At 33.5% G+C, this 24,687-nt stretch overlaps 2 protein-coding genes across 2 annotated transcripts in view; one reads left to right on the top strand and one right to left on the bottom strand.

Moving 5' to 3' along the window:
• The window catches only part of LOC128231685 (serine/threonine-protein kinase tricornered-like), a 48,704-nt gene extending 28,472 nt beyond the window's left edge, over positions 1 to 20,232 (bottom strand). The window contains exons 1-2 of the mRNA XM_052944758.1: positions 19,887 to 20,232; positions 9,228 to 9,367 (exon numbers count right to left, since the gene is read on the bottom strand). Of these exons, the coding sequence (XP_052800718.1) occupies positions 9,228 to 9,352 (125 nt within the window). The 5' untranslated portion in view covers positions 9,353 to 9,367; positions 19,887 to 20,232. The remainder of the gene's footprint in view (positions 1 to 9,227; positions 9,368 to 19,886) is intronic.
• Positions 20,233 to 21,046: 814 nt separating this feature from the next.
• LOC128230081 (transcription initiation factor TFIID subunit 11-like) lies at positions 21,047 to 24,687 on the top strand. Its single transcript, XM_052942076.1, has 4 exons — positions 21,047 to 21,422; positions 22,153 to 22,240; positions 22,616 to 22,712; positions 23,268 to 24,687. The coding sequence occupies exons 1-4, from the start codon at positions 21,139 to 21,141 to the stop codon at positions 23,396 to 23,398; spliced, it is 600 nt and encodes a 199-aa protein (XP_052798036.1). The 5' UTR covers positions 21,047 to 21,138; the 3' UTR covers positions 23,399 to 24,687.

The following is a 24,687-nucleotide window of genomic DNA, read 5'->3' as shown; positions in this document are numbered from 1 at the left end:
TGCAATTCACCAGCTAAGTGGTTGATATTATATTTTGTCTACTGATTCACCTGATCAATAACGGCTGACACCTGTTTTATAATATAATTTCGACCACTTACATCTGTTTAAGCTCAGTGCTTAATAATAAGAAAATTAATGTTAATAAGATCTGAAAGATAGCATTGGCTAAAATTAAGTATAATTGTCTCTTTCACTAAACTGAAGAACATTTTGATTTTTTTGGTCAGTATTATTGAGTTGTCTGCCTATCGCTTTTAATTGAGTCAATAAATTGGTCTTTAATCCATAAAATGAACCAAATAATCTGGTATTAGAGTGCAGGGGAAAACCCGAGTGAGTGTTGATGTATGTTATTGGTATCACTAAGCCAGTTTGTTGGGGCAACATTCTGTTTATGTAGTACTATTACAACTACAACGACATGATTATACGGATCAATGGCATAAGGCAGTGAGATAAGTGTTTGACTTTTCGCTGTGCACACAAAACAAGATGGCTAACTTCAATATTTGTCAATGTCCACTCACAGTCATGAAATAAGAACAGTTTATATTACATTGCAAATTAATATTACAAATAACAAATTCATATTTTAATTATTCGTCCAAAGTGTAAGAACTTAGCAAGTGGCATTTTTTTAATATGCTCATCATATGTTAATTATCATAGTGGGAGAATAAGGCCAGAGTTTTTTTTATTTTTCGTTTTATGGGAGCGCCGTACCTAAATATTGCAAAACCCAAATAAGAAAACAATTCAAATTCCTCACTTTATTTTTATTTTTTCCGCCGCCTGTTTCTTCGATCTCCAATAGAAAATAAAAATTAGTGTTATTTAACTTAATGCTAATTTCACAACAACAAAAAAATATCGCGCACAATTTCCAAGATGGCGGAAGCCGGCACATTTGCTTATGATGTCAACTGAAATATGTTTCATTGTTTTGTGATATTATATGCCATGATGAAAATAAAACTTGAAACTTGCTTATTATCATACTATAAGCGATTGTAAGGAAAATGGCGGCCTTTTACGAAATTTTAAAGTGGATTTAGTTTGAAGACGGATACTGTTGTTCATAAAATCAGGCATTTTGATATTTCGGAACGGAATTGTATTTTCTTTATACCAAAGCATAAAATCACATAAATATTTCTGTGTGTAGACCTGTTTACACGAGGATACACTGAGATTTGGAATTTGCTGTACAGTTTCTGACTACAGAAAAAGACGAGAATGTGACATTGGATTTGGCTTGTTTGTCTAAAGACAATAAACTTATACCAACATATTGCATACCATTTTAATGGGCATTGGCTCCTCTTTTCATGGCACCCATTTTAAAATGGATTGTTTGTATGTTGATTAAGAAACTAAACAAAATGACATCTACAGTGAAATCTGGTAAGTTTGAGTTACATACCTTGTTTCTTTTCTTGTATATCATAGACATTAAATTTCTTCAGATGTGTTGTTTATCTCAATATATGTAACCAAAATGATATAAATCAACATTTGTGGTTACAATTGACTGGTGCATTATTGTGGCTTCTTGTGAAAATGACATCTTGTTTTGACTTTATTAACAGATCTATTATACAACAGGCAGTATGGAGTACAAAACAAGTGTGCACAACTTCAAAACATACATTCTATAAAAGTTTGCGAAAAAGAGAAAAATATACAGAAAATCAGTCTTATTTTTATTTATTTTTCTCGACGCTCATTTTTCGACATCTTTTTCTTAATTTCATTCCCTCCTCCTGGCGCTTATTTTTAAAAAAAATCCTGTAAAACGAAAAATAAAAAAACTCTGGCCTAAGGCCAAAAGGGACAAAATCCTGACACATTTCAATGTGACTGTCGCTTAGGCAAAACATAAAATGTTTTGGTTAGGGTAACATCCTTTTCAAAAACAGAAAAGATAGGGTAGGCAGGCTTTTTATTTTATTCTTTTATTAGGCTTTATGTAAAAATTATTGTCACCATTGGACAATTGTGGTAAAGTAATATTCTGTCAAAAGCGTTCACGGTTTTAAACTTCATATTAAATCACACAATTAAAAATAATTGCAATTATTTAATTTTTTTCTTTTTTTTTTCTTTTAACAGCTAAAAAAAATGTTAGGGTCAGCACCTATTCCTTAGATAGGTAACCCAGACCAAATGTTTGTTTTTTAGGCCTTATAGCACCTCATTGCATTAACTCCAGACAGACTGAATGAAAATATATATTGCACATTTCTATAATAGAATTTTCCGCCTATATATATATTGCGTTGGCTTTGGAATACTGGTAACTTGCCAATCAATGACAAATTGTATAATGATTGTGTATAAGGAAATATAAGTCAGCTGTATAACATAAATCTAAGGATTGTCTTTGAGCATTTAAAAATAAGGCCTAAAAAATGAATTTGGTTCAGGTTATCTGACCCTGAAATAGGCGGTAATCTTAACGATTTCATAGTCAGTTGGTACACAAGAGCTGTCACAGAGACAGCGCGCTCGAGTATTCCGCCGCTTTTCGGTGTATGGATTGAAAAGTTTTGGCAAATGGCACATGCATGGATCACTGTTAGATTAGATTTCAATGCAATACATGATGTGCTGAGATATTTACATAAATTGAATTGGAAAATATTTGAGGTGGTACGCAAACTTTAATGTAAATTCTTAGTCGAAAAAGGGTCATAATTCGGTCAAAATGATCAATACAGTGACCTCCTCCTGTGTACAGGTTGGGGGCATGATGGTGAACAAGCGTGCTAATATCTGACTTTGAAAATATTTGAGGTGGTATGCAAACTTTAACTAAATTCTAAGTAAAAAAAGGGGCATACTTTTGTCAAAATGCTTGACAGAGTTACCTCCTCCTGTGTACAGGTTGGGGGCATGATGGTGAACAAGTGTGCAAAGTTTCAAAGCCAGATGTCAATGGCCTTTGAAAATATTTTAGGTGGTACGCAAACTTTAACGTAAATTCTAAATTTTGTCAAAATGCTTGATAGAGTTACCTCCTCCTTATACAGGTTGGGGGCATGATGGTGAACAAGCGCGCAAAGTTTCAAAGCCAGATGTCAATGGCCTTTGAAAATATTTGCGGTGGTACGCAAACTTTAACGCAAATTCTAAATTTTGTCAAAATGCTTGATAGAGTTACCTCCTCCTGTGTGCAGGTTGGGGGCATGATGGTGATCAAGTGTGAAAAGTTTCAAAGCTATATGTCAATGGACTTTGAAAATATTTGAGGTGCTACGCAAACTTTAACATAAGTGGTTACGCCGACACCGACGCTCGGGTGACTAGGATAGCTATCCTTATTCTTCTAATAGTCGAGATAAAAAGGGGCATAATTTTGTCAAAATGATTGATAGAGTTACCTCTTCCTGTAAACAGGTTGGGGGCATGATGGTGAACAAGCATGCTAAGTTTCAAAGCCAGATGTCAATGGACTTTGAAAATATTTGAGGTGGTATACAAACTTTAACATAAATTTTAAGTCGAAAAAGGGGCATAATTTTGTCAAAATGCTTGAGAGAGTTACCTCCTCCTGTGTACAGGTTGGGGGCATGATGGTGAACAAGCGTGCAAAGTTTCAAAGCCAGATGTCAATGGACTTTGAAAATATTTGAGGTGGTACGCAAACTTTAACGTAAATTTTAAGTCGCAAAAGGGGCATAATTTTGACAAAATGCTTGATAGAGTTACCTCCTCCTGTGTACAGGTTGGGGGCATGATGGTGAACAAGTGTGCAAAATTTCAAAGCCATATGCAATGGACTTTGAAAATATTTGAGGTGGTACACAAACTTTAACATAAGTGGTTACGCCGACGCTGACGCTAGGGTGACTAGGATAGCTCTCCTTATTCTTCGAATAGTCGAGCTAAAATGAATAAAAATATATTTATTTTTTGGCCTAACTAAAAAAAATGAAGTCTTAAGTAAAAATAAATAAATTGTTATTTCAATAAAGGAAAATGGCTTTGAATAATATTTAATTTGAGTGGGAAAAATTGAAGACTGGATCAATAAATTGATGCAATCAGAGAGCACTGATGTTTTTATTAACAAATAGTCAATATTACTAGTATCTCTCTACTATAGATTGCTTGTCAGAGTACAAACGAATGAAAATATTGAGTCAAATAAATATTTTCAATTTTATTGAGCCAATATTCTTGTAAATTTTATGTATCATGGAAGGGCCTCACTTCTTTATATGATAATTATTCTCTGACAGAAGTTTTAAATTGATTTCAAAGATACCAGTTTTCATCAATACAGTTCCAGGAATTTCATGCAATAAATATTCAACAGAACTGAATTATAATAAATCATGCTGCATTGTTTAAATCCCAAAAGCATTATCAAACTCCACAGTTTTCCGAAACTTGAGGAAAAACATTTCTGTCTTTAATGGGTTGCTTTTGTATTCATCTTAATTTTCAATCACCATCCCTCTGAACAAATTTCTCTTTCAATTTGATCAGTCAGCACTTTGGTTAAAAACACTTTGAGAACATTCATTTTAGGTAGAATAAAAAAAATACAAACAAGGCTAAGAATACTTGGACACTGTTCAGGCCTAAAAAATTATATTTGGTTAGGGTCACCCAACCCTACATAAGAAATAGGCTCTGACTCTACTCTTTTAATAGTCAGTTGGTCAAAAAAATGTATGTGTTTTAATATGAAGTTTAAAACCTTTAAAACTTTATACAGAATTAAGATTACTTTAACATCATCATTCAATTATGAAAATAACATTCTTATATAAAGCCTAACAAAAATTAAATAAAATAAAAACTCTACCTACCCTTCCTGTTTTTGAAAACGATGTAACCCTAACCAAACATTTTTTTTTTGTCCTTAGAACATCAATATTTGATTGTTTTTGCCGATCTATCAATGATGTTTGACATTAAAGAGAGTCTAGGAGTCTGAATATGGTGCAGACCTCAATTTTGGCACAGACACCTAGATTTTTTTAGCAAGGAGGAGTCTGTTAGGCTCCTAGTAGTTCATTCATAAAAAACGTAATAATAAATGATATTGTGCATCTTTTCTGTATCAACCTACTCAAATTTAATCAAACTTAAATCATCCTTAAATATTGCACACAAGATACCCTTTCTCCAGTTTCTGAACAAGATGACTATGAATTAATCTCAAACTGCTAGGCTTCTTGATAATGACTTAGCATCCTAAAACTTGTCCTAAAATTCATAAATGGGTAGTCCGACAGACTCCAGGGCGAAAACTGTTAAGTGTCAAACACTGCTCCTTTGCAATTTTTTAGCTAGATTTCTGGCGCTTGATACACAGGTGCATGCATATTGTTCTGGTTAAGGTATATATCAAGTTTCATGTTTTTATATCAGTTGTTTCCAAAATTTAACATAATGCATCAACATAACAACAACAATTGAAACCAAAACCAATGCAAATAACGTAGGTCCTTTTTCAGACCATTTTGGAAAAACAAACTTGACATATTGGGAAAATTTGCATTGCGAAATATGCTTTTCTGTCTCAAGCAAAAGACCTTAATGGCTGAAATAAAAATCCTTTGGGTGCAAAATATCTATTGCAGTAAGTTATGACAGCTAATATCTCTGAATTTGATGAAAAACAACAATTTCTGAATTTAATAACTCAAGATTTTACATCACACAATTTATTAGGATGTTGAATACACGAACCATTACAGGAAAAAAGTATTTCATAAAAAATATTTATTTTTTTTTACTTTTGATATTATTTTTCTCTCACTTGCCAGGTTGTGAAAAATATCATATATTTTGCTAGAGGAATGTGTCCGATAGTTGGACCCATGGGTACAAAAGAAAAAGGCCTAAACTTCTTTTTCTAAAAAACACACCAACAGACCAATTACTACCTATAAACTTGAAAACAGTTGTTTCTTGTTAAATTGGATTTTTTCTTGATTACCATAATGTCAAGGTTTAAAAAGCTGTCTGCACAGTATTATTCTAAATTTATTCATTTTCAATTATAATGACAGTTTTTATTACAATTAATTGTGGAATAAAGCTTAATGTTTACGTAGTATTATTACTGGATATTAATTTATGATATATTGAATTAAAACACAAGTCTTAACATGAATTTACTGAAGAAATCTTGAGATGGATGACAAGTGGGAAATGTTACCGTAAAATGCTAAAAATTTGTGACATCCTTTTTCGCAAAAGTTTATAATAGGTTTTAATCATATCAAAGAGATTTAGTATTTGCGGGGCTATGGTTGTTTGAATTGCTTCTAAGTACATGAAAATAATTTGATTTACTATTATGAGGAGTATTTAAAAATACACGGAAAAGTGATATCATTTCTTCGATCACATATGAAACGCACTGAACATTTTATGGTATATAGATAAAAAAATAGCCTTCTCTAATATTCGTATTGTATCTTTTCTTGACTTTCCATTCAGAACTCCAAATTTACAGCTGATCTCTGCGCAACCCTCCTTTTTAGAAGACACGTCATTAAACAAAATGGCTGCCATACAGTTATATGACATCAGAATTTGACTTGGCGTCATAAACATCACATCAAGGTTTGGAGCTTTTTAAGTTATGATTTTGATAAGCTGAGCTTAAAAAATATACAAAATAATAATGTTTCAACCAATCAGATGCAGGAAAATTTTACAGTTTAGGCCAAGTTAGGTTCAATGGCATTGCCGTAAGGACTGCCTTTCATTTATTAAAATTTCTTCTCTACTAGTTTTCTTGCCCAAATACACTATATTCTGATAAATATATCGCAAAAGACTCAATTTGCTTCATTTATGTTTTACGTAGTGAGAACTTTTTTCCACATATTTTTGAACACCCCTCATATATTTATATGCAGCATTGTTTAAATTAACCAGTATTTACGAAAATACCCCCCACAAAAATAGACCACGCTACAATATATAAGTTATATATCTATCATCTAGTTAGCCTCTTGAAACATAACTGATAGCTAGCAAGGTGGTTTAAGAGATAAAATATTTATATGACCATAATTGTCTAGGTCAATTGTGAAAATTATTCATTATGTATTATAAATCAGGTTACATCTGACTGTCGATGCAAGATCGATCGATAATGTCACCGTGTTGCATAAAAACACTGCTAAGAAATGCAAACGATTTGATCAATTTTTCATACATAGACAAGTACCCGCAGAAGTCAAAATAAGAACAAGCCCCCAAGCACTACTCTGATTAAATGCTCTCTGGGCTTGCTTAATATTTGCCTAATTCAGAATTTTTATAAAACAGGTCTTGTTGAAAAGTTTGATTTTAAGGACTTAGTGAAGGAATCAGGGCTTGGTAATTAAAGTCTGATTTCAATGACAGTGTACATGTAATTCATTGATTATAAAATAAAATGATTGGCCTCTGAATATTTTAAACAATTGAAGCTTTGATCCATTGAAAAAAACAACCAGACATTATTTTTCCATTCATTCAGTGTTTGAGCATTATACAGACATTTTAGGTTCACTTAGAACATTATTTTACCAATTACCTTAATTAGACATTCATATAACACTTAAACATGATCTCATTTATTGAATCTAATCAATGACAAATAACTGTACTGTAGAGAGAAAATTTTACTCAGACATTAAATGCTTTTAGCAACAGCTAAAATTTCAGTAAATGAAGTTTATTTGATTTTAATGAATTAATTTTTTGAAAAACCAGTACACAATTGAAGCATTGGTTAACACACAGGTTTTATTTAGTAATGAATTGGATTATCATAAATGAAACCTTCATGTAAACACTCTTGTATATTTTTTGTTACCAAAGAAAGTGAAAGCCTAAAAGGTGCATGTGATAAAGGAAATAGAAGCAATAACAATTTTCTTCCTTCTATCCTGTTAATTTAACAATGTTTACACCCTCCCATACATCAATGTCTGACACTGACCATAACCCTCATTAATGTCTGACACTGACCATAACCCTCATCAATGATGTCTGACACTGACCATAACCCTCATCCATGTCTGACACTGACCATAACCCTCATTAATGTCTGACACTGACCATAACCCTCATACATGATGTCTGACACTGACTATAACCCTTATTAATGTCTGACACTGACCATAACCCTTATTAATGTCTGACACTGACCATAACCCTCATCAATGTCTGGCACTTACCATAACCCTCATCCATGTCTGACACTGACCATAACCCTCATCAATGATGTCTGACACTGACCATAACCCTCATCAATGATGTCTGACACTGACCATAACCCTCATCAATGATGTCTGACACTGACTATAACCCTTATTAATGTCTGACACTGACCATAACCCTTATTAATGTCTGACACTGACCATAACCCTCATCAATGTCTGGCACTTACCATAACCCTCATCCATGTCTGACACTGACCATAACCCTCATTAATGTCTGACACTGACCATAACCCTCATCAATGATGTCTGACACTGACTATAACCCCTCATCAATGTCTGACACTGACCATAACCTTCATCAAAGTCTGACACTGACCATAACCCTCATCAATGTCTGACACTTAACAATACCTTCATCAAAGTCTGACACTGACCATAACCCCCATCAATGTCTGACAATGACCATAACCTTCATCAAAGTCTGACACTGACCATAACCCTCATCAATGTCTGACACTGACCATAACCCTCATCAATGTCTGACACTGACCATAACCCCCATCAAAGTCTGACACTGACCATAATCCTCATCAATGTCTGACACTGACCATAACCCTCATCAAAGTCTGACACTGACCATAAGTAGCTGTTAGACCAATTGTTTTGTATAGATGTGATTGACCTGGCAGCAGAAGGGCTGGAACCATTTTTGCGATGGGTTTTGGCAGTGCTTTAGGCATCCAAAGGGTGGTGAAGCACCCTGACACAGAGGCAAAACTGTTGTTGTTTTTTTAGACTGAACCATTTTTAAAGCCAGAGGTATGGTTTAACATGTGTTGTTTGCCAAGCAACATAATTTATGTACCAATTTTTATTTGAATATCTTAAAATAAATGTCTATGGCCATTTTTTTTTTTTTTTGCACAATATCAATCATGCTACCAAAAATAGCTATGACCTTACCACAACAAGAAAACAGACTTCATTGTGCATCTATGTCTCATTTCCAAGACCACAGGATTTTTAACTATTACGACGTACCTTGTTTCTCGTTCCTCATGTTGTGATATGAGATTGGAGTAGTAGTTTTCAAGCGTCACCTTGGCGCGTGTCACCTTGTCTATCGTGTGGTTGCTGATTTGAAGTTGTTCCCCTACTGTGGCCATCTTGGAGTTGCGACTCTGTGAAATAAATGAAGAGTAAAATAACAATACAGTGCAATAATCATTATGACATTATATGTGTACTTATTTAGGGCATGTTCGAAGTTGCATTCCTGATTGATAGGATATAAATGTCAAGGGGCCTTTTTCATAAAAGATCTTAGTCAATTTTAGTCATAAATTGAAATTATCTTACCATTGTGTTTTATGGTAGTAACTTTATTTTACAACATATATGTGTGAATTCAGTCATTATTGGAAATGAACCCAAAGTCAAGGAAATAAAATTAATCAATGTTATGATAGCCAATCCGTCATGTTATTATACGGAATTAAGATAATTGAAGCTACAACTAAAATCCTTCATAGCAATGGCCCTGGGGCAGTGAAAAGATGTTTGCCCCAGTGCCTCTGACCAATGCAGTATCATTAGTTTGATCCCCAATAGGGCGTTTTATGGTCCCTTGGACACCTTAAGGGCACTAAGCAGGCCAGTGTATATTATAAACTAAAGAATATCACTTATTAGTACTGTTTTGCAATATATGGATTATGCTGAAGAAAGTATAAAATCACACAGGCAAATCTTTCAGAAAATGAAATAGTAACCATTATTATTATCAAAATTACTTTTCATACAGAATTCAAAATCTACATATTTTTTAACATTTTCCCTCTGTGTTGAACTCAGGTCCTTCCTAAGATAAATCAATATAAAGTATATCAAGTATGGTAATATATACAATTAATTTAGTTTTGATCATGTGAATTAAAATATTCACAAATATAAGGTTGATCTATTATGGCTAAATAATTCTAAAATAGCAAATTGATCATAAAGATTATTACAATATTTTCACGAAAAGAAGTCTGACGATGAAGAAGTCTGACGAAAAAACCACCAACAAATTAGGAAAATGATCTATCAAACCAAATTACAATATATATGGAAAGCTTAAGGCAGAGTTATCTGGCATTATACGGTAGTATAAACAAATAAAGCTCACTGAATGACAAGTGATAACTAAATAAGGTAACTGTCCTTTCAATCTGTCAAAACAATCATGACATCATCACACCCTAAAGAGGTTGACTGTTTTGGTAACCAAATTACGATACAAAACAGAAATACTTAAAAAACATTTTTTTCTTCATGTTTTATTAAACATACATGTGGTTACATAAATTTTAGCAATGCATCACACTCTAAATTTAAGTTGTAAATGTTTTACAGTGGTTTGACACAACTAATGATTTTGATAACCAAGAAAGGAGCGCAAGAAAATTGAAGAAAAACAAAAAACATGAAAAGGTCTGACTCAACTGAGTCTAAACACTATTTTTTTTACATTCATTGGCACCACAATTCCGTTTTTTTCTTACATTTGCTAGATGTGCCGATGGATACATCAAAGAAATTGGTCTGAGAATACCAAACCCTCAAGTGGAAAAGATAGAAATTTTTGTTTGTAATCCACGACTTGTGCACCTGTAGGGCAGGCCAGCTGTGGTAAATATTTATTTCTCATGACAATAAGCAGGCACTGCAAGTAATTAACTAAGACATAACTTTCCAGGTATAATTGTATTGTATGGAAATACTAGCAGATACAGTGGTGGATGCAGCCAGCAAGCTCACCCCCATCCCATCTTAAATGTCTAAGTAAACATTTCAGGTCAATATGGTAGAGAAATTATGCATAAAGTTTAAACTTTACCAAAATGCATTTTAGACTAAAATTAGCCAAAAATTTTTATGGCAGTACGACCAAATCTATACCATGACATGTTTACAGAAAATTTCTAGGGATTTTGGGGAGGAAGGCCCATGCCCCCAGAGATGTGACTCCTCCAACCTCAAATACTGGATCTGCCCCTGGATTAGTTGGCATGAGGTTGACTCATTGGAGAATCAGATAAAAGAATGCTATCAGATAAAAGAATGCTATGATTAGAATGGAAATCCATGAATGGGATGTGTCGCCTGGCCTGTAGGGAATGCCCATCAAATTTCTAGTAAATGTTACCATGACCTTGACCTTTAATTTATACTTTTTTTCGCTCTTGAGTCTGTTTCCTGGGTATCAACCATAGTTTACCTCATTTTGGAGAGGCTATGAGAAAGCCCCCCTGGTGGGGATCAAACCTACAACCTGTTAGGTGAGAGGCGAACACCTAAACTACAGGATATGGATCCATATAATACCATTAAGGGACAAGTCTTTTAAGTAAATACCTGATCAATTTATATTCATCATATTTTTATTTACTGCAAGGAGATCAGTCAGTTTTTCAAAATTAATGTACAATCTGAATTCTACAATCTTTCTGCAACTTCTCTAGGCCAATGTAGTCACCTTGACAATGCAAATGAGAAAATAAAAACAGCCATTTTGACTTTGAGGGCCATTACCAGTAAGTGAATTCGGTGCTGCGTTTTTTTGTTCACGTCTAGTAACAAGATGATCTCAAGTACCAGTACTTGTAAAAGCACCAATAAACATAACAATAGTCACTAAAAACACTTCAGCCCAACCGAACAGCAACATCTACTGAAAGGCTCGCATGAGTCTAAACCTGTCGAGACGACCATAATTGTGTTTCCTCCGTGAACAATCAATAAGGAAGGAGTTTAATGTCTGAAAATAAAGGCTGAATAACACACTTAACACCAGAGTTGATGGATTGATTTTTCTTGAGATCTCCCCAGTGAAAGGTCCATTTTGCCAGATCTTAATCATAAATGGAATAATTGAAATAAATTCTTTGCAATTCAAAAGGAAATATTTTTTGAAAATCATACCTTCATGCAGCCATTGTTCATTGCTTCAAACTTGTAAGTCAATCAGACCTTAGTATTTCATGCACTCAATTTTGTTTATTAGCCTATTTGATTTAGCCAATTCATATATTAGGTTGGGACGTCATACTTTATTTATCTACTTTATGGAGTTTCAATGCTGTCGGTCCTTTGGTGTAATTTTGATTAATTTGTAATACATGAGCCTTTACTTAAAATGATCTGAATGTTAATTTCCAGTAAATTTCCATAATGCATCGTTTAACAAGGTGATCGTTAAAAAACAGGTGGTCAATGGACAGCCAGAGCAGATTGTATGCACATGTTTACACTGTAAAAAAACATTTTATCTATAACAATATTTGAACTGTACTGGCATGACTACATTTGTATTATACGTGTGAAATGCAGACAATTTCCAGAAAATTGCAAAAAACAATAGCCAATACCCAATCTTACAAAATGAACCTTAGCACTATGTATGATCGATTTTCCTCTCTCTACTTGTTGCCTTGATCTTGTCTTTTAATTAGACCAGAGTCTATCTATGAGAGGAGTTAATGAAGGAACATAAGAAACTGACTGCTGGTACATCTTTTCTTGGCATATACCACGCTGCTGCTGATCAAGTGGATCCATTTTCTTGTTCATTTTCTTGCTCTAGTCCATTCATAACTGAGTTTGAAGAGAGATTATCAAGAAATGTCTTGAAGGGAATCAAGAAAGTGAAAGTTATGGTGCTTAAAGATAATCTTTTGCCATTGTTTATCTATTACGAATACAACTTTGTTTTTAGTACATGTTTGGTATAAGGCCTGTGTTACCTGGGCAACCCGACCCTACCTGGCAAAATCCCTCGACCATAGAGCTTTTTCAAGCCGAGATAAAATAAAAAAGTATGATTTTCCTATTTTTAGTTGTTGTTGATCATGCAATCCATTTGTGCTGATTGTAATTAAAAACTAAAATACACAATATTCCAAAATGTCATTGAAAGCATTCGAGAGTTGCTTTGCTGTTTGGACTGGAATTTTAAAAAAATAAATAAAAAAATTTGTCCCCACCCTTACAACTGTTGCTTTACACTCAGATATGGTTACAACAACACAGGACTTTCTGGCGTGTGTTTATTTCATATCACTGTGTGCATGCATATCTACCATCATTCCTAAAATTTGTACTTCCAATATGTACTTCCTTTTTTTGTTTTTTTAATCATTTTTTTTATTAACAATTAAAACCCCAAAATTGACATACTGCATACAAAGTTAATACAATAGAAATATATGTATGAAGCCTTATTACACTATACTTTATAATCACTGAATCAACATTTCTAGCCTAAGGCTAAATATAATTGATCTTTAACTTAACGGATAATAATAAAAACCATCGAGTTACCATACTAATGTTGCTTCTTGTGTTCTCCATTTAAAACACACACCATATCACAGGTGGAACATATAGTTCTTTGTTTTGTCCACTTAAAAGACCCACTATATCAGAAGTTGAACATTAAACATGTAGGACTTCCATTAAGAATTTGAAATTAGATGTTTTAACTCCCTTGCCATCAGTTTTAGAAGTTTTCTTGAACACTGAATATTCGTCCATTTAAGTACAACTATTCTGATAAAATAAGAAGAAAAAATGATACCTCAAAAAACGCCACCTTGCCAAAAGCATGGGTGAAAGTTTGAACTTTTCAAAATACTGAAAATAGGGTGTTTACATAGGAAAATGCCATTTTTACAATACATTATATAGGATAAATATTTTCCAAAATACTGAATTCAGTATCAATACTGAAAACTTTCACCCATGCAAAAGTGTATAAAAACAATCTTATTTAAGTTGAAAACTCATTGAAAATGTAGCCAATTTTAACCTTGAATCCAGGTTTTTATATGAAGTTTAATTCCGATTCAAGGGTGTAACAAACTTCCTTTTATCCGCAATGGAAGCACTGAACATGTGCTATAAATTCCCTTCCGTTTTTAAAATAATTGTTTGATACAGAAGTACAAGCACTGATTGACATATCAAACTTAAAAGTCCTAATAATAGGTCATATAATACCTTGTTTAAACTTTCTAAAACTTTGGTTCACGAACCCCAAAATTAAAGCTAAATGAATTAGATTATGTACATTTACCTTTCAAGTTTTAAAATCCAGACTTTCAGAGTACAGTTGTTTGTTTATTTGTAATTAATATCCTTATGAACAGAGTATATTACTCAGACAGTCCATGTGTATAATGATTATATATATAAAGCGTGTGATTAATTAGATTATAAACATTTACCTTTCAAGTTTTAAAATCCAGGATTTTCAGTAATCAGTTTTATTTTTATTTGTAAAAAATATCCTTATGAACGAAGAGTATTACTCCATGTATATAATGTTTATATATAGAAAGTGAGTTGTCAATCGATTTCACTAACGTAATGTTCAACAACAACCTATAAATTCACCAAACCAATAAATAGATAAATGAGTCACACATGGCGAGATTCAAGTGACACTGCATCCGTTTAGTTAAATGCTCATCTAATTTAAGTGGTTTTATTAGCATATTCATCACAAATGATTAACTAAGATATTGGAAATGTATAACATATTGGGCCGATTGTTATATACTTTGTAAGCTTAAACAATGTGTTTAAAGACTTTGATGTCAACTTTTAAAGGTAAAATATTTGATGATGTACTCACATATTTTAACAATAAACAAGAACAGCTGAAAAAGTTGTCGCAAATATTGTTAAAAAATACTTGTAACAGATCCTAAGTGTATCCATTAAAATTCCAGAGCAGTATTTGAAAGTTATAGATGATGACATTTACAACGTTGACTTGTTAACTTTAACAAGTTCAATTGGCCCATTGACAGTGAAAACAACAAAAAAATATTATCAAAATTAAGACAATTTTTATCAAATGTCATTTCACAATTTATGAAATTCATATATTAGTACAATTTACTCCATGACCAGACATAAGATTACCTAAATATGGAAAAAGAATATCACGTTTTCACCATAAAGCAGGAGTTAAATCCATTGAACCACATTTAATTTATGATGTACCCTATGCACAGTGTAATATGTAAACCAACCAACATTAACTCACCTGACAACAATGGTTAAATTGCTGAAATGAAGAATGAGTGCACACAATTGTATGTCACAGTGCCTAGGGGGGCAGGAACATATCAACATTATGACGTCATGGTCTCTGGTCTTTGTTGGCCCAGCTGGACTATTTAAGTCTATCTCTATTTTATAACAAGGTTTAATTTGTATTTATATGTCAGATGTAATTGTGTTGTTTTTAACAACCATTTGCTAACCAGCTAACCGCTATGCTCTTTGACTTCCAAGTGTGTGTGTGTGTGTTTTTAGCATTTCATGTAAGGTACCATGGTGTCTGTGACGATCTTTGCCCATGCATGCTAAATCCTTCGATCATTACATTATAATTGACACAACGCCAAACCACATAGACACAAACATTCGTAACTGTAAAAAAATCAAATAAACCTAGTTGTAACCCTCAACAAACAAATGCACATGGATTTGGATTCAGAGATATTTTGTAAAACAAAGTAGGTAATTTAATGAGGCTGGTCATTATCAAATTTTGCTTCATGTCAATTGCAAGGCCAAAAAAAGAAGTTTGGTTAGGGTTATATCCTTTTCAAAAAAAGTAGGGTAGGTAGGCTTAATTTTTTTTTATTTATTAGGCTTTATATAAGAATGTTTTTGTCATCATTGGAGAATTGTCTTAATCTTGTAATCAGAACAAGGACACAAGCACTCAACTGATAAATTGTTAGCTGGACTTCCGTAAAGCACACTGTAGAGATTTGATGAAAAAAATAAACTGAGTAGAGCTACATGTACCTTAAAACCTTCTCAATTTAATGCATTTAATAATTTCAAACTTCAATAGGGGCTTCACTGACCTTTATTAGAAAAGGGCTGTAGCCCTTAAATACAGGGAATTATTTTTTTACTAAAGACAATGATAACTCCAGGTGAATAAATAAATGCTTAGCAAAATGAAAATTTCACGACATTAATGCAGTACAAGCTCATGCGTTATAGAAGGGTGCTGCACCCTGCCGGCTTTTCGGAAACACACTACTGCCCTCATGGAGACCAGCATGTGCTCTAATCTGCCGTTAATAAAAGAATTAAATGTGACTGTCAAAACATATATTTTGTTTTGATTGAAACTTAAGTTACATACAAACTCTACATATTTGGCAGTTGAAACCTAACATTACCTTAATTAATTAATCAAACACAATTCATACCATTTTCTGTCAAATTCATAATTTATAAAATCTTCACAGTGCGATACAATGACTGTGCACTTTTCCCCCTTAGTACCCTGTCCCTCTTTTGCAGCACCCTGTCCTTTGCAAAACCTGGTTAAAAAACGTACAAGAACAGTTGTTTTAAAATGGGGTATCTACTGAGGTGTCCTAGGCCTAAAAAAAATGCTATGGTTAGGGTTACATCCTTATCAAAAATAGGTAGGTTAGGTAAGCTCTTTTTTATTGTGGTAGGCTAAAATAAATATATAAATAACATTATATAATATATGAAATATATATAGTTGACTATAAAAACGGTAGGGTTGGCGCCTATTTCACAGGTAGGGTTGGGTAACCCAAACAAAATATATTTATTTTTTTGGCCCTATGTAAAAAATTGCTTGCCATTCTATCAAGCCATTGGTAATAATGTTAAATTTTGATACCGGGTAACTCCAAATACTGTTTGTACCAGATTACATGCTCTTAAATAAAACAAAAAACAATGACTTAAAATACATTATAGATAAAGTAATCGCAGTTGTGTAATTTTGTTCTTCATTCAGATTGAAATTGGACGCGACGCTTCAATTTTGCAATCTTTCAACACCAAAACAACGTGTTTGTAATAATATTATCTACACACACAATGCTTGAAAATGATAGCAAATGATATGGGGTCACAAGGCATCCAAAATTGATATCTGAACTGTCATTGTGTGAATTTCTAGGTCATCTGAAAAATGAAATGTTTGAAAAATAGTATTTTATGACATTTTGAAAGTGCTGATCCTGAGGGGAAATAAAATATACCTTAAGGAAGGTGAGCCCCCCCCCCCCACACACACACACACGCACCGAAAGAGGCCTTCATTTAGTCCAAAAAGTCCAGATTGAGGGCCTTGTTCATTCAGGAATCATCTTGAGATATCACATTATTTTTTTTTTTAAAGCTAATGAACATTAAAAAAATAGCATTCAACTTTTGTACAATGATATTTTTGCAAATATTTTAATCATAAAAAATGGCATTTATTGTTCGTAAAGAGATAGAATAAACAAAAGACAGATTTAGATACAAGCTGCTTTTACTCCAAATGTGCAGGGCCCATGATGCAGTTTCAGAAAAAGATTGTAGGACTTACGGGTGTAAACTAGGTTTTAATAGAGAATATCAAAAGGATATTTATCTCATACATTCTGCAAGTACAGTACACTCCACGCGGAACTACCACTTTCCATTTTCCTCGGCGGATTTTGGTCATCGCGGACAAGACATCCAATTGATCATAATCCTCTTTCCTCGGCGTTTTTACTCGTTCACCCACCGAGGCTGATCAGTGAACCGTATAATTACAATCGCCGCGTTACTCGGAGGTAAAAACACCGCGAAACTCGGAGGAAAACCGATAAGAATCTCCCACTGTATTTAATTTTGTTTAATTTATTTGATAATGTTTACTACACCCGTAATTGTTTATAAAAATAATTTATTTCGCGTACCTAATTTTTAGACAACCAAAGGACATCAATCGTAACTTTCACACTTACCAAGTTTCACAGACGAAGATTATTGATTTTCATCTTTTATCCTGGCTAGGTTACCTAACCGTATAGTACACCACTGTGACAAGTTAATTAGTAAATACCCATCTTAAACGATGTATTGCATGTAGAAAGAGAAAGTGTGAACTATTTATCGGAGGATTAAATAAACAATATGGGCAATCAAGGGATTAAGAAAACAAAGATATGACATTTTTGTAAAACAATCTGCCAATAAACTTTAAAAATTATACCACAATTATAGACTGTATGAAGCAATTATGTACAGTTATACTTATTGAATCATCAACAAAAGTCCACACATTCAATGATATAGGTAACTAATTAATGTGATGAATTAAAGTTGGGAAAGCAATACTCAAGTTACATTCGAAAACAACACTGAGACACATTAATCCTGCATAACAATATACATGCTCTCCATGAGATCCTCGTGGGTAAAACTGTGAGTTAAGTGACGTCACACAGAGTGTTTGATCTAAAGCCGATAGAATGTGTTATTCATTTCAATGCATGTATAAAATGGTGTTTAATGGGATTTTAATTAACTTGATGAAGGATTTACACTTATATGCGTTATAAATAAGTTTAGAACCATTGATAAGTACGGATAAATTAATAAGTCAGGTAAAATGCAAATTAGGAAAAAAAGACCGAAAAATATTCACATTTACAAAGTTCTCAACATCTTCATTACTCCAATCTAATTTAAGTTCTCAACACCTTAATATAGTAAGAGAAAGATGACAATAACAAACACAAACACACGCTATGGTATATCTTTCAATTACATAATGTGAAAAACAACAGTTGTGTAGACGATGCTGATGAAAATTGATATGGACATTTTCGATAATTGTTTTTAAAAAGAAACTTACTGTACTTTGAAAAATTAATTATCTAATTATTCAATACTGTTTTAACAGAAGCAATGTTCTGTAGTAGCTATGCACAACACGCGGAGTTCCGTGATTAGGTCAATAAATCGATACGATCACCGGCGCTATCGGCAATAAAACCCTCCATAGAAAACGATTGACTCGGTGCAACTCGGCGAAATTTAGCGAGGAAAAAGGTTGCATACTCGGCGGAAATCCGCGATAAATTAAAAACGCCTCCGAGTCACCGAGGAAAGTGGTAGTTCCGCATGGAGTGTACTGTAACTTTAGTGTGTTCCCGAGCACTCTTAAGCACTGTAAGATATACAATTAAGATCTCCAAATAAAATGGGGCCCCGCAAAGCACCAATACAGAGTAAGTTTTTTTAGGTTTTGTTTCCAAGTACTATCCTCTAATTCTGAGCACAAGACACAGCTGCCAATGGTTCCACATTTATGGTATCATTTGTATGACACAGTCAGACAAGTCTCTGATAACTGAACACGGACACTCTACCACTGACTGACTGAGCTTTCTGGGCAGTCCTTTTCCTTTTAATGTCCTGTTGCCACTTGTAAATGCATTGATTATGTTCATTTGATTTTCTTTATTTTAAGCATTTAAATTTTTCTCAGCCTATCTATTACTTGCACATACTAGTATTAAACAAGTTTAAAATGTAAATAAAGGTACCCTTGAACAAAGCAGATCAACATATTGATCAATGAACGTAATTTGCTCATTGAGGAAACTGATCAGAAAGTAATCATCAGTAAGCATCTAATATACCCTGTTCTACAGGTCAATGACATGTTCATGTAGTATACATGCCGAGAATACATTGTGTTCATTGATTGTAGTATTTGTACTACTGTATTCAATACATACAATACCACTACCAGGTAGTATGGTGTTGACAGTGTTTGCTTAAGTACCAACATTACTGAATATAATCACATAATCTTACCCGGCCTTTCAGGAACTTATTTTTAAATCTCCAAATTTCCGCGACTGTTGCAGACGGACTTGAATAAAAGCACTTGTTAGCTATCCCTTTTTGTCACTTCTTAAAATTCAATGTGTTGGAACATCTGATCGACCGCAGTACAGTAGTTTTATACATGCGCACTACATAAGGTCATTAAGTAGTTCCTCAGTTTCTGTTTTTTGTGTTTGACATTAAACACTTAATTTAAAAAACACTTTGACGATGTCATTAACTACACCATATATGTGTTATATAATTATATAACATGTGTCAGTGAGTATAATTTGAAATGAACTACACCACAATATTTATTCGCCGTTAAAGGTCTTTTATCTAAGAACGCACTAAACGAAAAACATTATTTTCAGTTTTTAAGAAGAGTAGTTACTTCCCTTTGACCATACAAAAAAGGTGCAATAAATATTATGAAACATGATAAAACAAAGTATTTATACAAAAACATGAAGACCAGCATTCAGAAAAAAAGTTTAAAATGTCTCTAACATCTGTCAGCCGTCAAAAAGCTGCGCCCAGCCAGCATCAAAACCTTGATTCACCCAATTACTTTTAACTGGCCTCTGATGTCCAACCTGCTGGCAAAACATCTTAAGTCAAGTCAAGTGATATTTATTTATAAAGTCGGGTTTACAACCTATAGAGACACAAGCTCTGAAGAGCTTTTAAAGCAGACGCTTGTCGACGAGATTAAAGTATTTGTATCGAACTGACGTTTGGAGCGGAATATTTTGATCCTGATATGACTGACATAATTATTCACCCTTCAATTGTCTATTTTCCGCCAGATCGTGATTGCGCATTTTAGCAGAGGAAATGCGAAAACCCTTCACATTGCAAGGCGAAAAAGCGCCATGTAATTTTGCCGAAATAGCAGGGCGTAAAATGCACCAAGTGCCGGGGCGATAATTTTACATGTTATTTCTTATCCAAGTTGGTAAAATAGCCACTGCATTACTCATAGAAGCTCATAGAAGCCAACTGCTTGTTTTGTCTCGACTTCCATAGAAATATGTCAATGTGTTCCGGTTTGGACGTTATAACTAACTATTGGAAATTATTTTCGTTTAAGAAATTATAAAAGTATTTCTTAATCGTTGTCACTCAAATGCTTTATTCAAAGATTTAAAAGTGTCTGTTAACACAGATCATATTTTTTTACTTTTATTTCAATTTTAATGATAGTTCATTGATAAATTTTATATTTAATCACAACATGGACCAGTCATTGTCACCACTTCTTAAATCACCACCCACACCGGGTAGTAGCAAGGAGAGTTCTCAGTCAGACCGCAAAGAAACGTCTAGTAAATCTCCAAGAAAAACTCAAAACTCTGAATCAGATCATGACACTGAAACAGAAACACCTGAAAAGGCCAAGGCAAAATCACCAGCTAAAGCGAAAAGTTCACCATCTGCAGACAAGAAGAGGAAGGCTGAGACAGATGAAGAAATCATAGCAAAACATGCCAAACAGGAGGAAGAACGGCTGAAAATGCAGTAAGATGAAAAATTGTGCCTAGATTACACATTTAACTTAAAGATAGAGATGTTTTGACCCTGAGATGTTTAACCTTCAGATGCTTTGACTGCTATATTTCTCATCCCTTTCTGCCTTAGTAAACCTATCAAAATTTAATATGTGCTTTTCATTTGATTTCAAGAGAAGTCATACACAACCACAAACTTGCAACACTACTCAATCAAGCGATATACAGAGAAGTTGCTCCTTTATATGGGATATATAGTACACATTATTACTGTCAAACTTAAGGTGTAAGAGTAAACCTATCAAAATTTAATATGTGCTTTTCATTTGATTTCAAGAGAAGTCATAGTCATACACAACCACAAACTTGCAACATTACTCAATCAAGCCATATACAGAGAAGTTGCTCCTTTATATGGGATATATAGTACACATTATTACTGTCAAACTTAAGGTGTAAGAACACAACATGTTTGTATACAATATTATTTTTATGAATAAGAATTATCGTGGTAACAATTTATTCCCCTAAATTATGAAACTAATGCTGTCAACCATCTCACACCTTAATCTCACCTTACCTAGACTATCACCTTTATTACTTACATATGGGTGACTTCTCCATAGATGGCATGACTTTGTAGTGGTGCGAGGTTGTGTTGATGCCAATTCTCCTGTGTCTCTTTCTTATATATTTGATAACATATTTTTATTCTTACCCTTTTCTTTTTTATATTCTAGAGTTCTGGTTTCCAATTTTTCTGAAGATCAGCTCAACCGATACGAGATGTACAGACGAGCAGCTTTTCCAAAGGCATCGATTAAGCGGGTAAGGCTGTATTAATCTGTGATCATCAGTGAGACTGACATGTTTTAAAGGAAAAAGGTTGAGGTATTGAGGTTGGAAAACTTGAATTTTAACAAGAAAAGTTCCCAAACCATTATAGATATTAATATGTAAATTGGTATGCATGTTCTTTTTGACTATTCAAAACAATGTAACAAGGCTAAAATAACCTGTTAATGAAGATCGATGGGAATAACTGTTGGTTCATTATCTTATACTAATTTCTTGGAATACAATAAATTTTATAGATATTAATCTAACTAGGTGAGGTAGCACAGAACCACCACCTTATGTTTGGACCATGGAAGTTTTCTCAAGGAATATTTAACTAATTTGTTTTTAAATTTTTCATATTAGTTTATGCAGTCGATCACTGGAAGTGCAATATCTCCGAATGTTGTCATCGCCATGGCAGGAATTTCAAAGGTGTTTGTTGGTGAATTGGTGGAGGAAGGTAAGGATCGCTCTCGAATGATCAGTTTGATCAGTTTGTCAAAAAACATTCTGTGTTCAGTAATGTGATTTAAGATTAACCTCTTATTTGAATCATAAATCTAAGAACTGTAATTTTCCAACTGATGTGGCACGTTTACTGAACTTTGCTGTCTTTTTTGCCTTCAGAAGTTTATTTCTTTCCAGGATTCAATTTAATTAACATTTCACTTTGAATGTTATAGAAACATTTCTGAATGCTGAATTCATGATAGGAAAAGCCTGGATATACAAAATGGAACTCTTTATGTGTAATAACAAATGAATATCTGTATGTCTAGACTCTACATGTTTAAGTATTTACACTGTTTCCAAAATTTATATTTAAACATATTAATTTCAAGGGTTTATTGAAATAATCTGTCAAAAAAGTTAAATATGATTTGGCATTGCATGTTAATTTTAATTGTTTATAAAGATGGAAACTACAGGGACATGGCCAGTAGCCTAATATTTAACCAAGATCCTGTTTAAAAGGACAATGATGAATGTTTAAACATTTAAATTTCTCTTAAAGCCCTTGATGTACTGGAATCATGGGGGGACACTGGACCAATCCAGCCAAAACACATCCGGGAAGCTGTTCGGATCCTACGAGAGCGAGGAACTGTACCTAACTCAAAGAAAAAGAAAGTCATGTTCTCCTGAGATACTTTGATAAGGAGTGCACAAAATACGATATCATCTGGCACAGTGAACAAATCTAGTAAAAGCCCACAAGCCAGGCACAGAAAATGCTTCATTTGCAGTGCTTGACAGGCCTGTTGTGATTTTCAAACCCAAAAAGTAAAGGAAGATTCAGACTTTCTGCCTTAAATTCTAATTTCAACAACTGGTGTACTGTCATTGGAAAACATTCCTGTGGGCTTCCAAGCCAGACATTGCCAGGACAGCAAATATAGGCGTGTATGCTCCTTGGCTGGGGTATGGATGTTTGTGGGAAAGATTCATTTTTGAATGGATATTTGTCTTATACTGATATGATAACAGGTGGATCTCTATGACATTAATCAGTGTGTTACGGACTGATGCCATTCAGAACATATCTAGTCCTGTGGTATAATATTTTTCATCTCATAAATAGAAATTTGGGACAGCTTGTTGACTTAATGATCGAGATACCTTGATATATTTTTTGACATGTAATGATGTCATGTAACTGTTCCTTAGGAACTTGTTTTTATGAAATACTACATATTTATCACTTATTTTATAGAGATCAATTGCCATATCAGTGTTTGAAAGCATTCCCCAATTTCTTGACAAATCTGATTTATTAGCATAACAGGCTAAGTGTCTTATTTCATTCAACCAAATTACTAACTTAAAATTGACTTAACAAAAAAAATTGTTTTTAGTGAAGACAACTCATAAAAACAACATCCTTTAAAATTCACAGGGTCCAGTTTCAATACAGGATTATAGTCTTTAAAAATCTTAAATCTGTAGAAACATCAACGTTGGCAAGATATTAACTGAAATCTTTTTCAAATTAGAAACAACTCTCAACTTAATGTTCGGCTGTTACAAATGGATACGAATATCACAAAAATAAGACCCAAAGATTAAACAGGCCCTAGAACTGCACCTTCTTGGTAGCACCCTTCTGCCCAAGTGGAAACCAGGCTGTGCACCCTTCTGCATTCACAGAACTATATGAGCCGCATCGCGCGATTTTGGGCCTTCGGACATAATTGTTACAAATGAAATAATCATTAATAAAAAATGCCAAAAATAATGATTTTTTCTATGTAAATCAATTTCTTCCTGACTTCTTTCTATTTAAGCTTTGTAATTGGTGCATCATATTCTCGATAATTTATGACAATTGGTTTACTCATGTTTCCATAGCAACCATGGATTTCGTCCCGACATATTTTGACTGGATTGATAGTCTGTGTTTAAAACGGCAAAATGTATTAAAACTACAAAAATGA

Source organism: Mya arenaria, chromosome 4 (assembly GCF_026914265.1).
Source record: "Mya arenaria isolate MELC-2E11 chromosome 4, ASM2691426v1".
NCBI classification, from domain to species: domain Eukaryota; kingdom Metazoa; phylum Mollusca; class Bivalvia; order Myida; family Myidae; genus Mya; species Mya arenaria.
Note: the sequence above shows the minus strand (reverse complement) of the source record. Positions and strands in the feature narration are given on the sequence as shown.

Excerpts from the sequence above, each read along its gene's own strand:
- LOC128230081 (XM_052942076.1), top strand. The coding sequence starts at position 21,139 with ATGGACCAGTCATTGTCACCACTTCTTAAATCACCACCCACACCGGGT. Across the intron at positions 22,241-22,615 it reads CAAAGGCATCGATTAAGCGG|TTTATGCAGTCGATCACTGG; the intron begins GTAAGGCTGTAT and ends TTTTCATATTAG. Across the intron at positions 22,713-23,267 it reads TGGTGAATTGGTGGAGGAAG|CCCTTGATGTACTGGAATCA; the intron begins GTAAGGATCGCT and ends TTTCTCTTAAAG.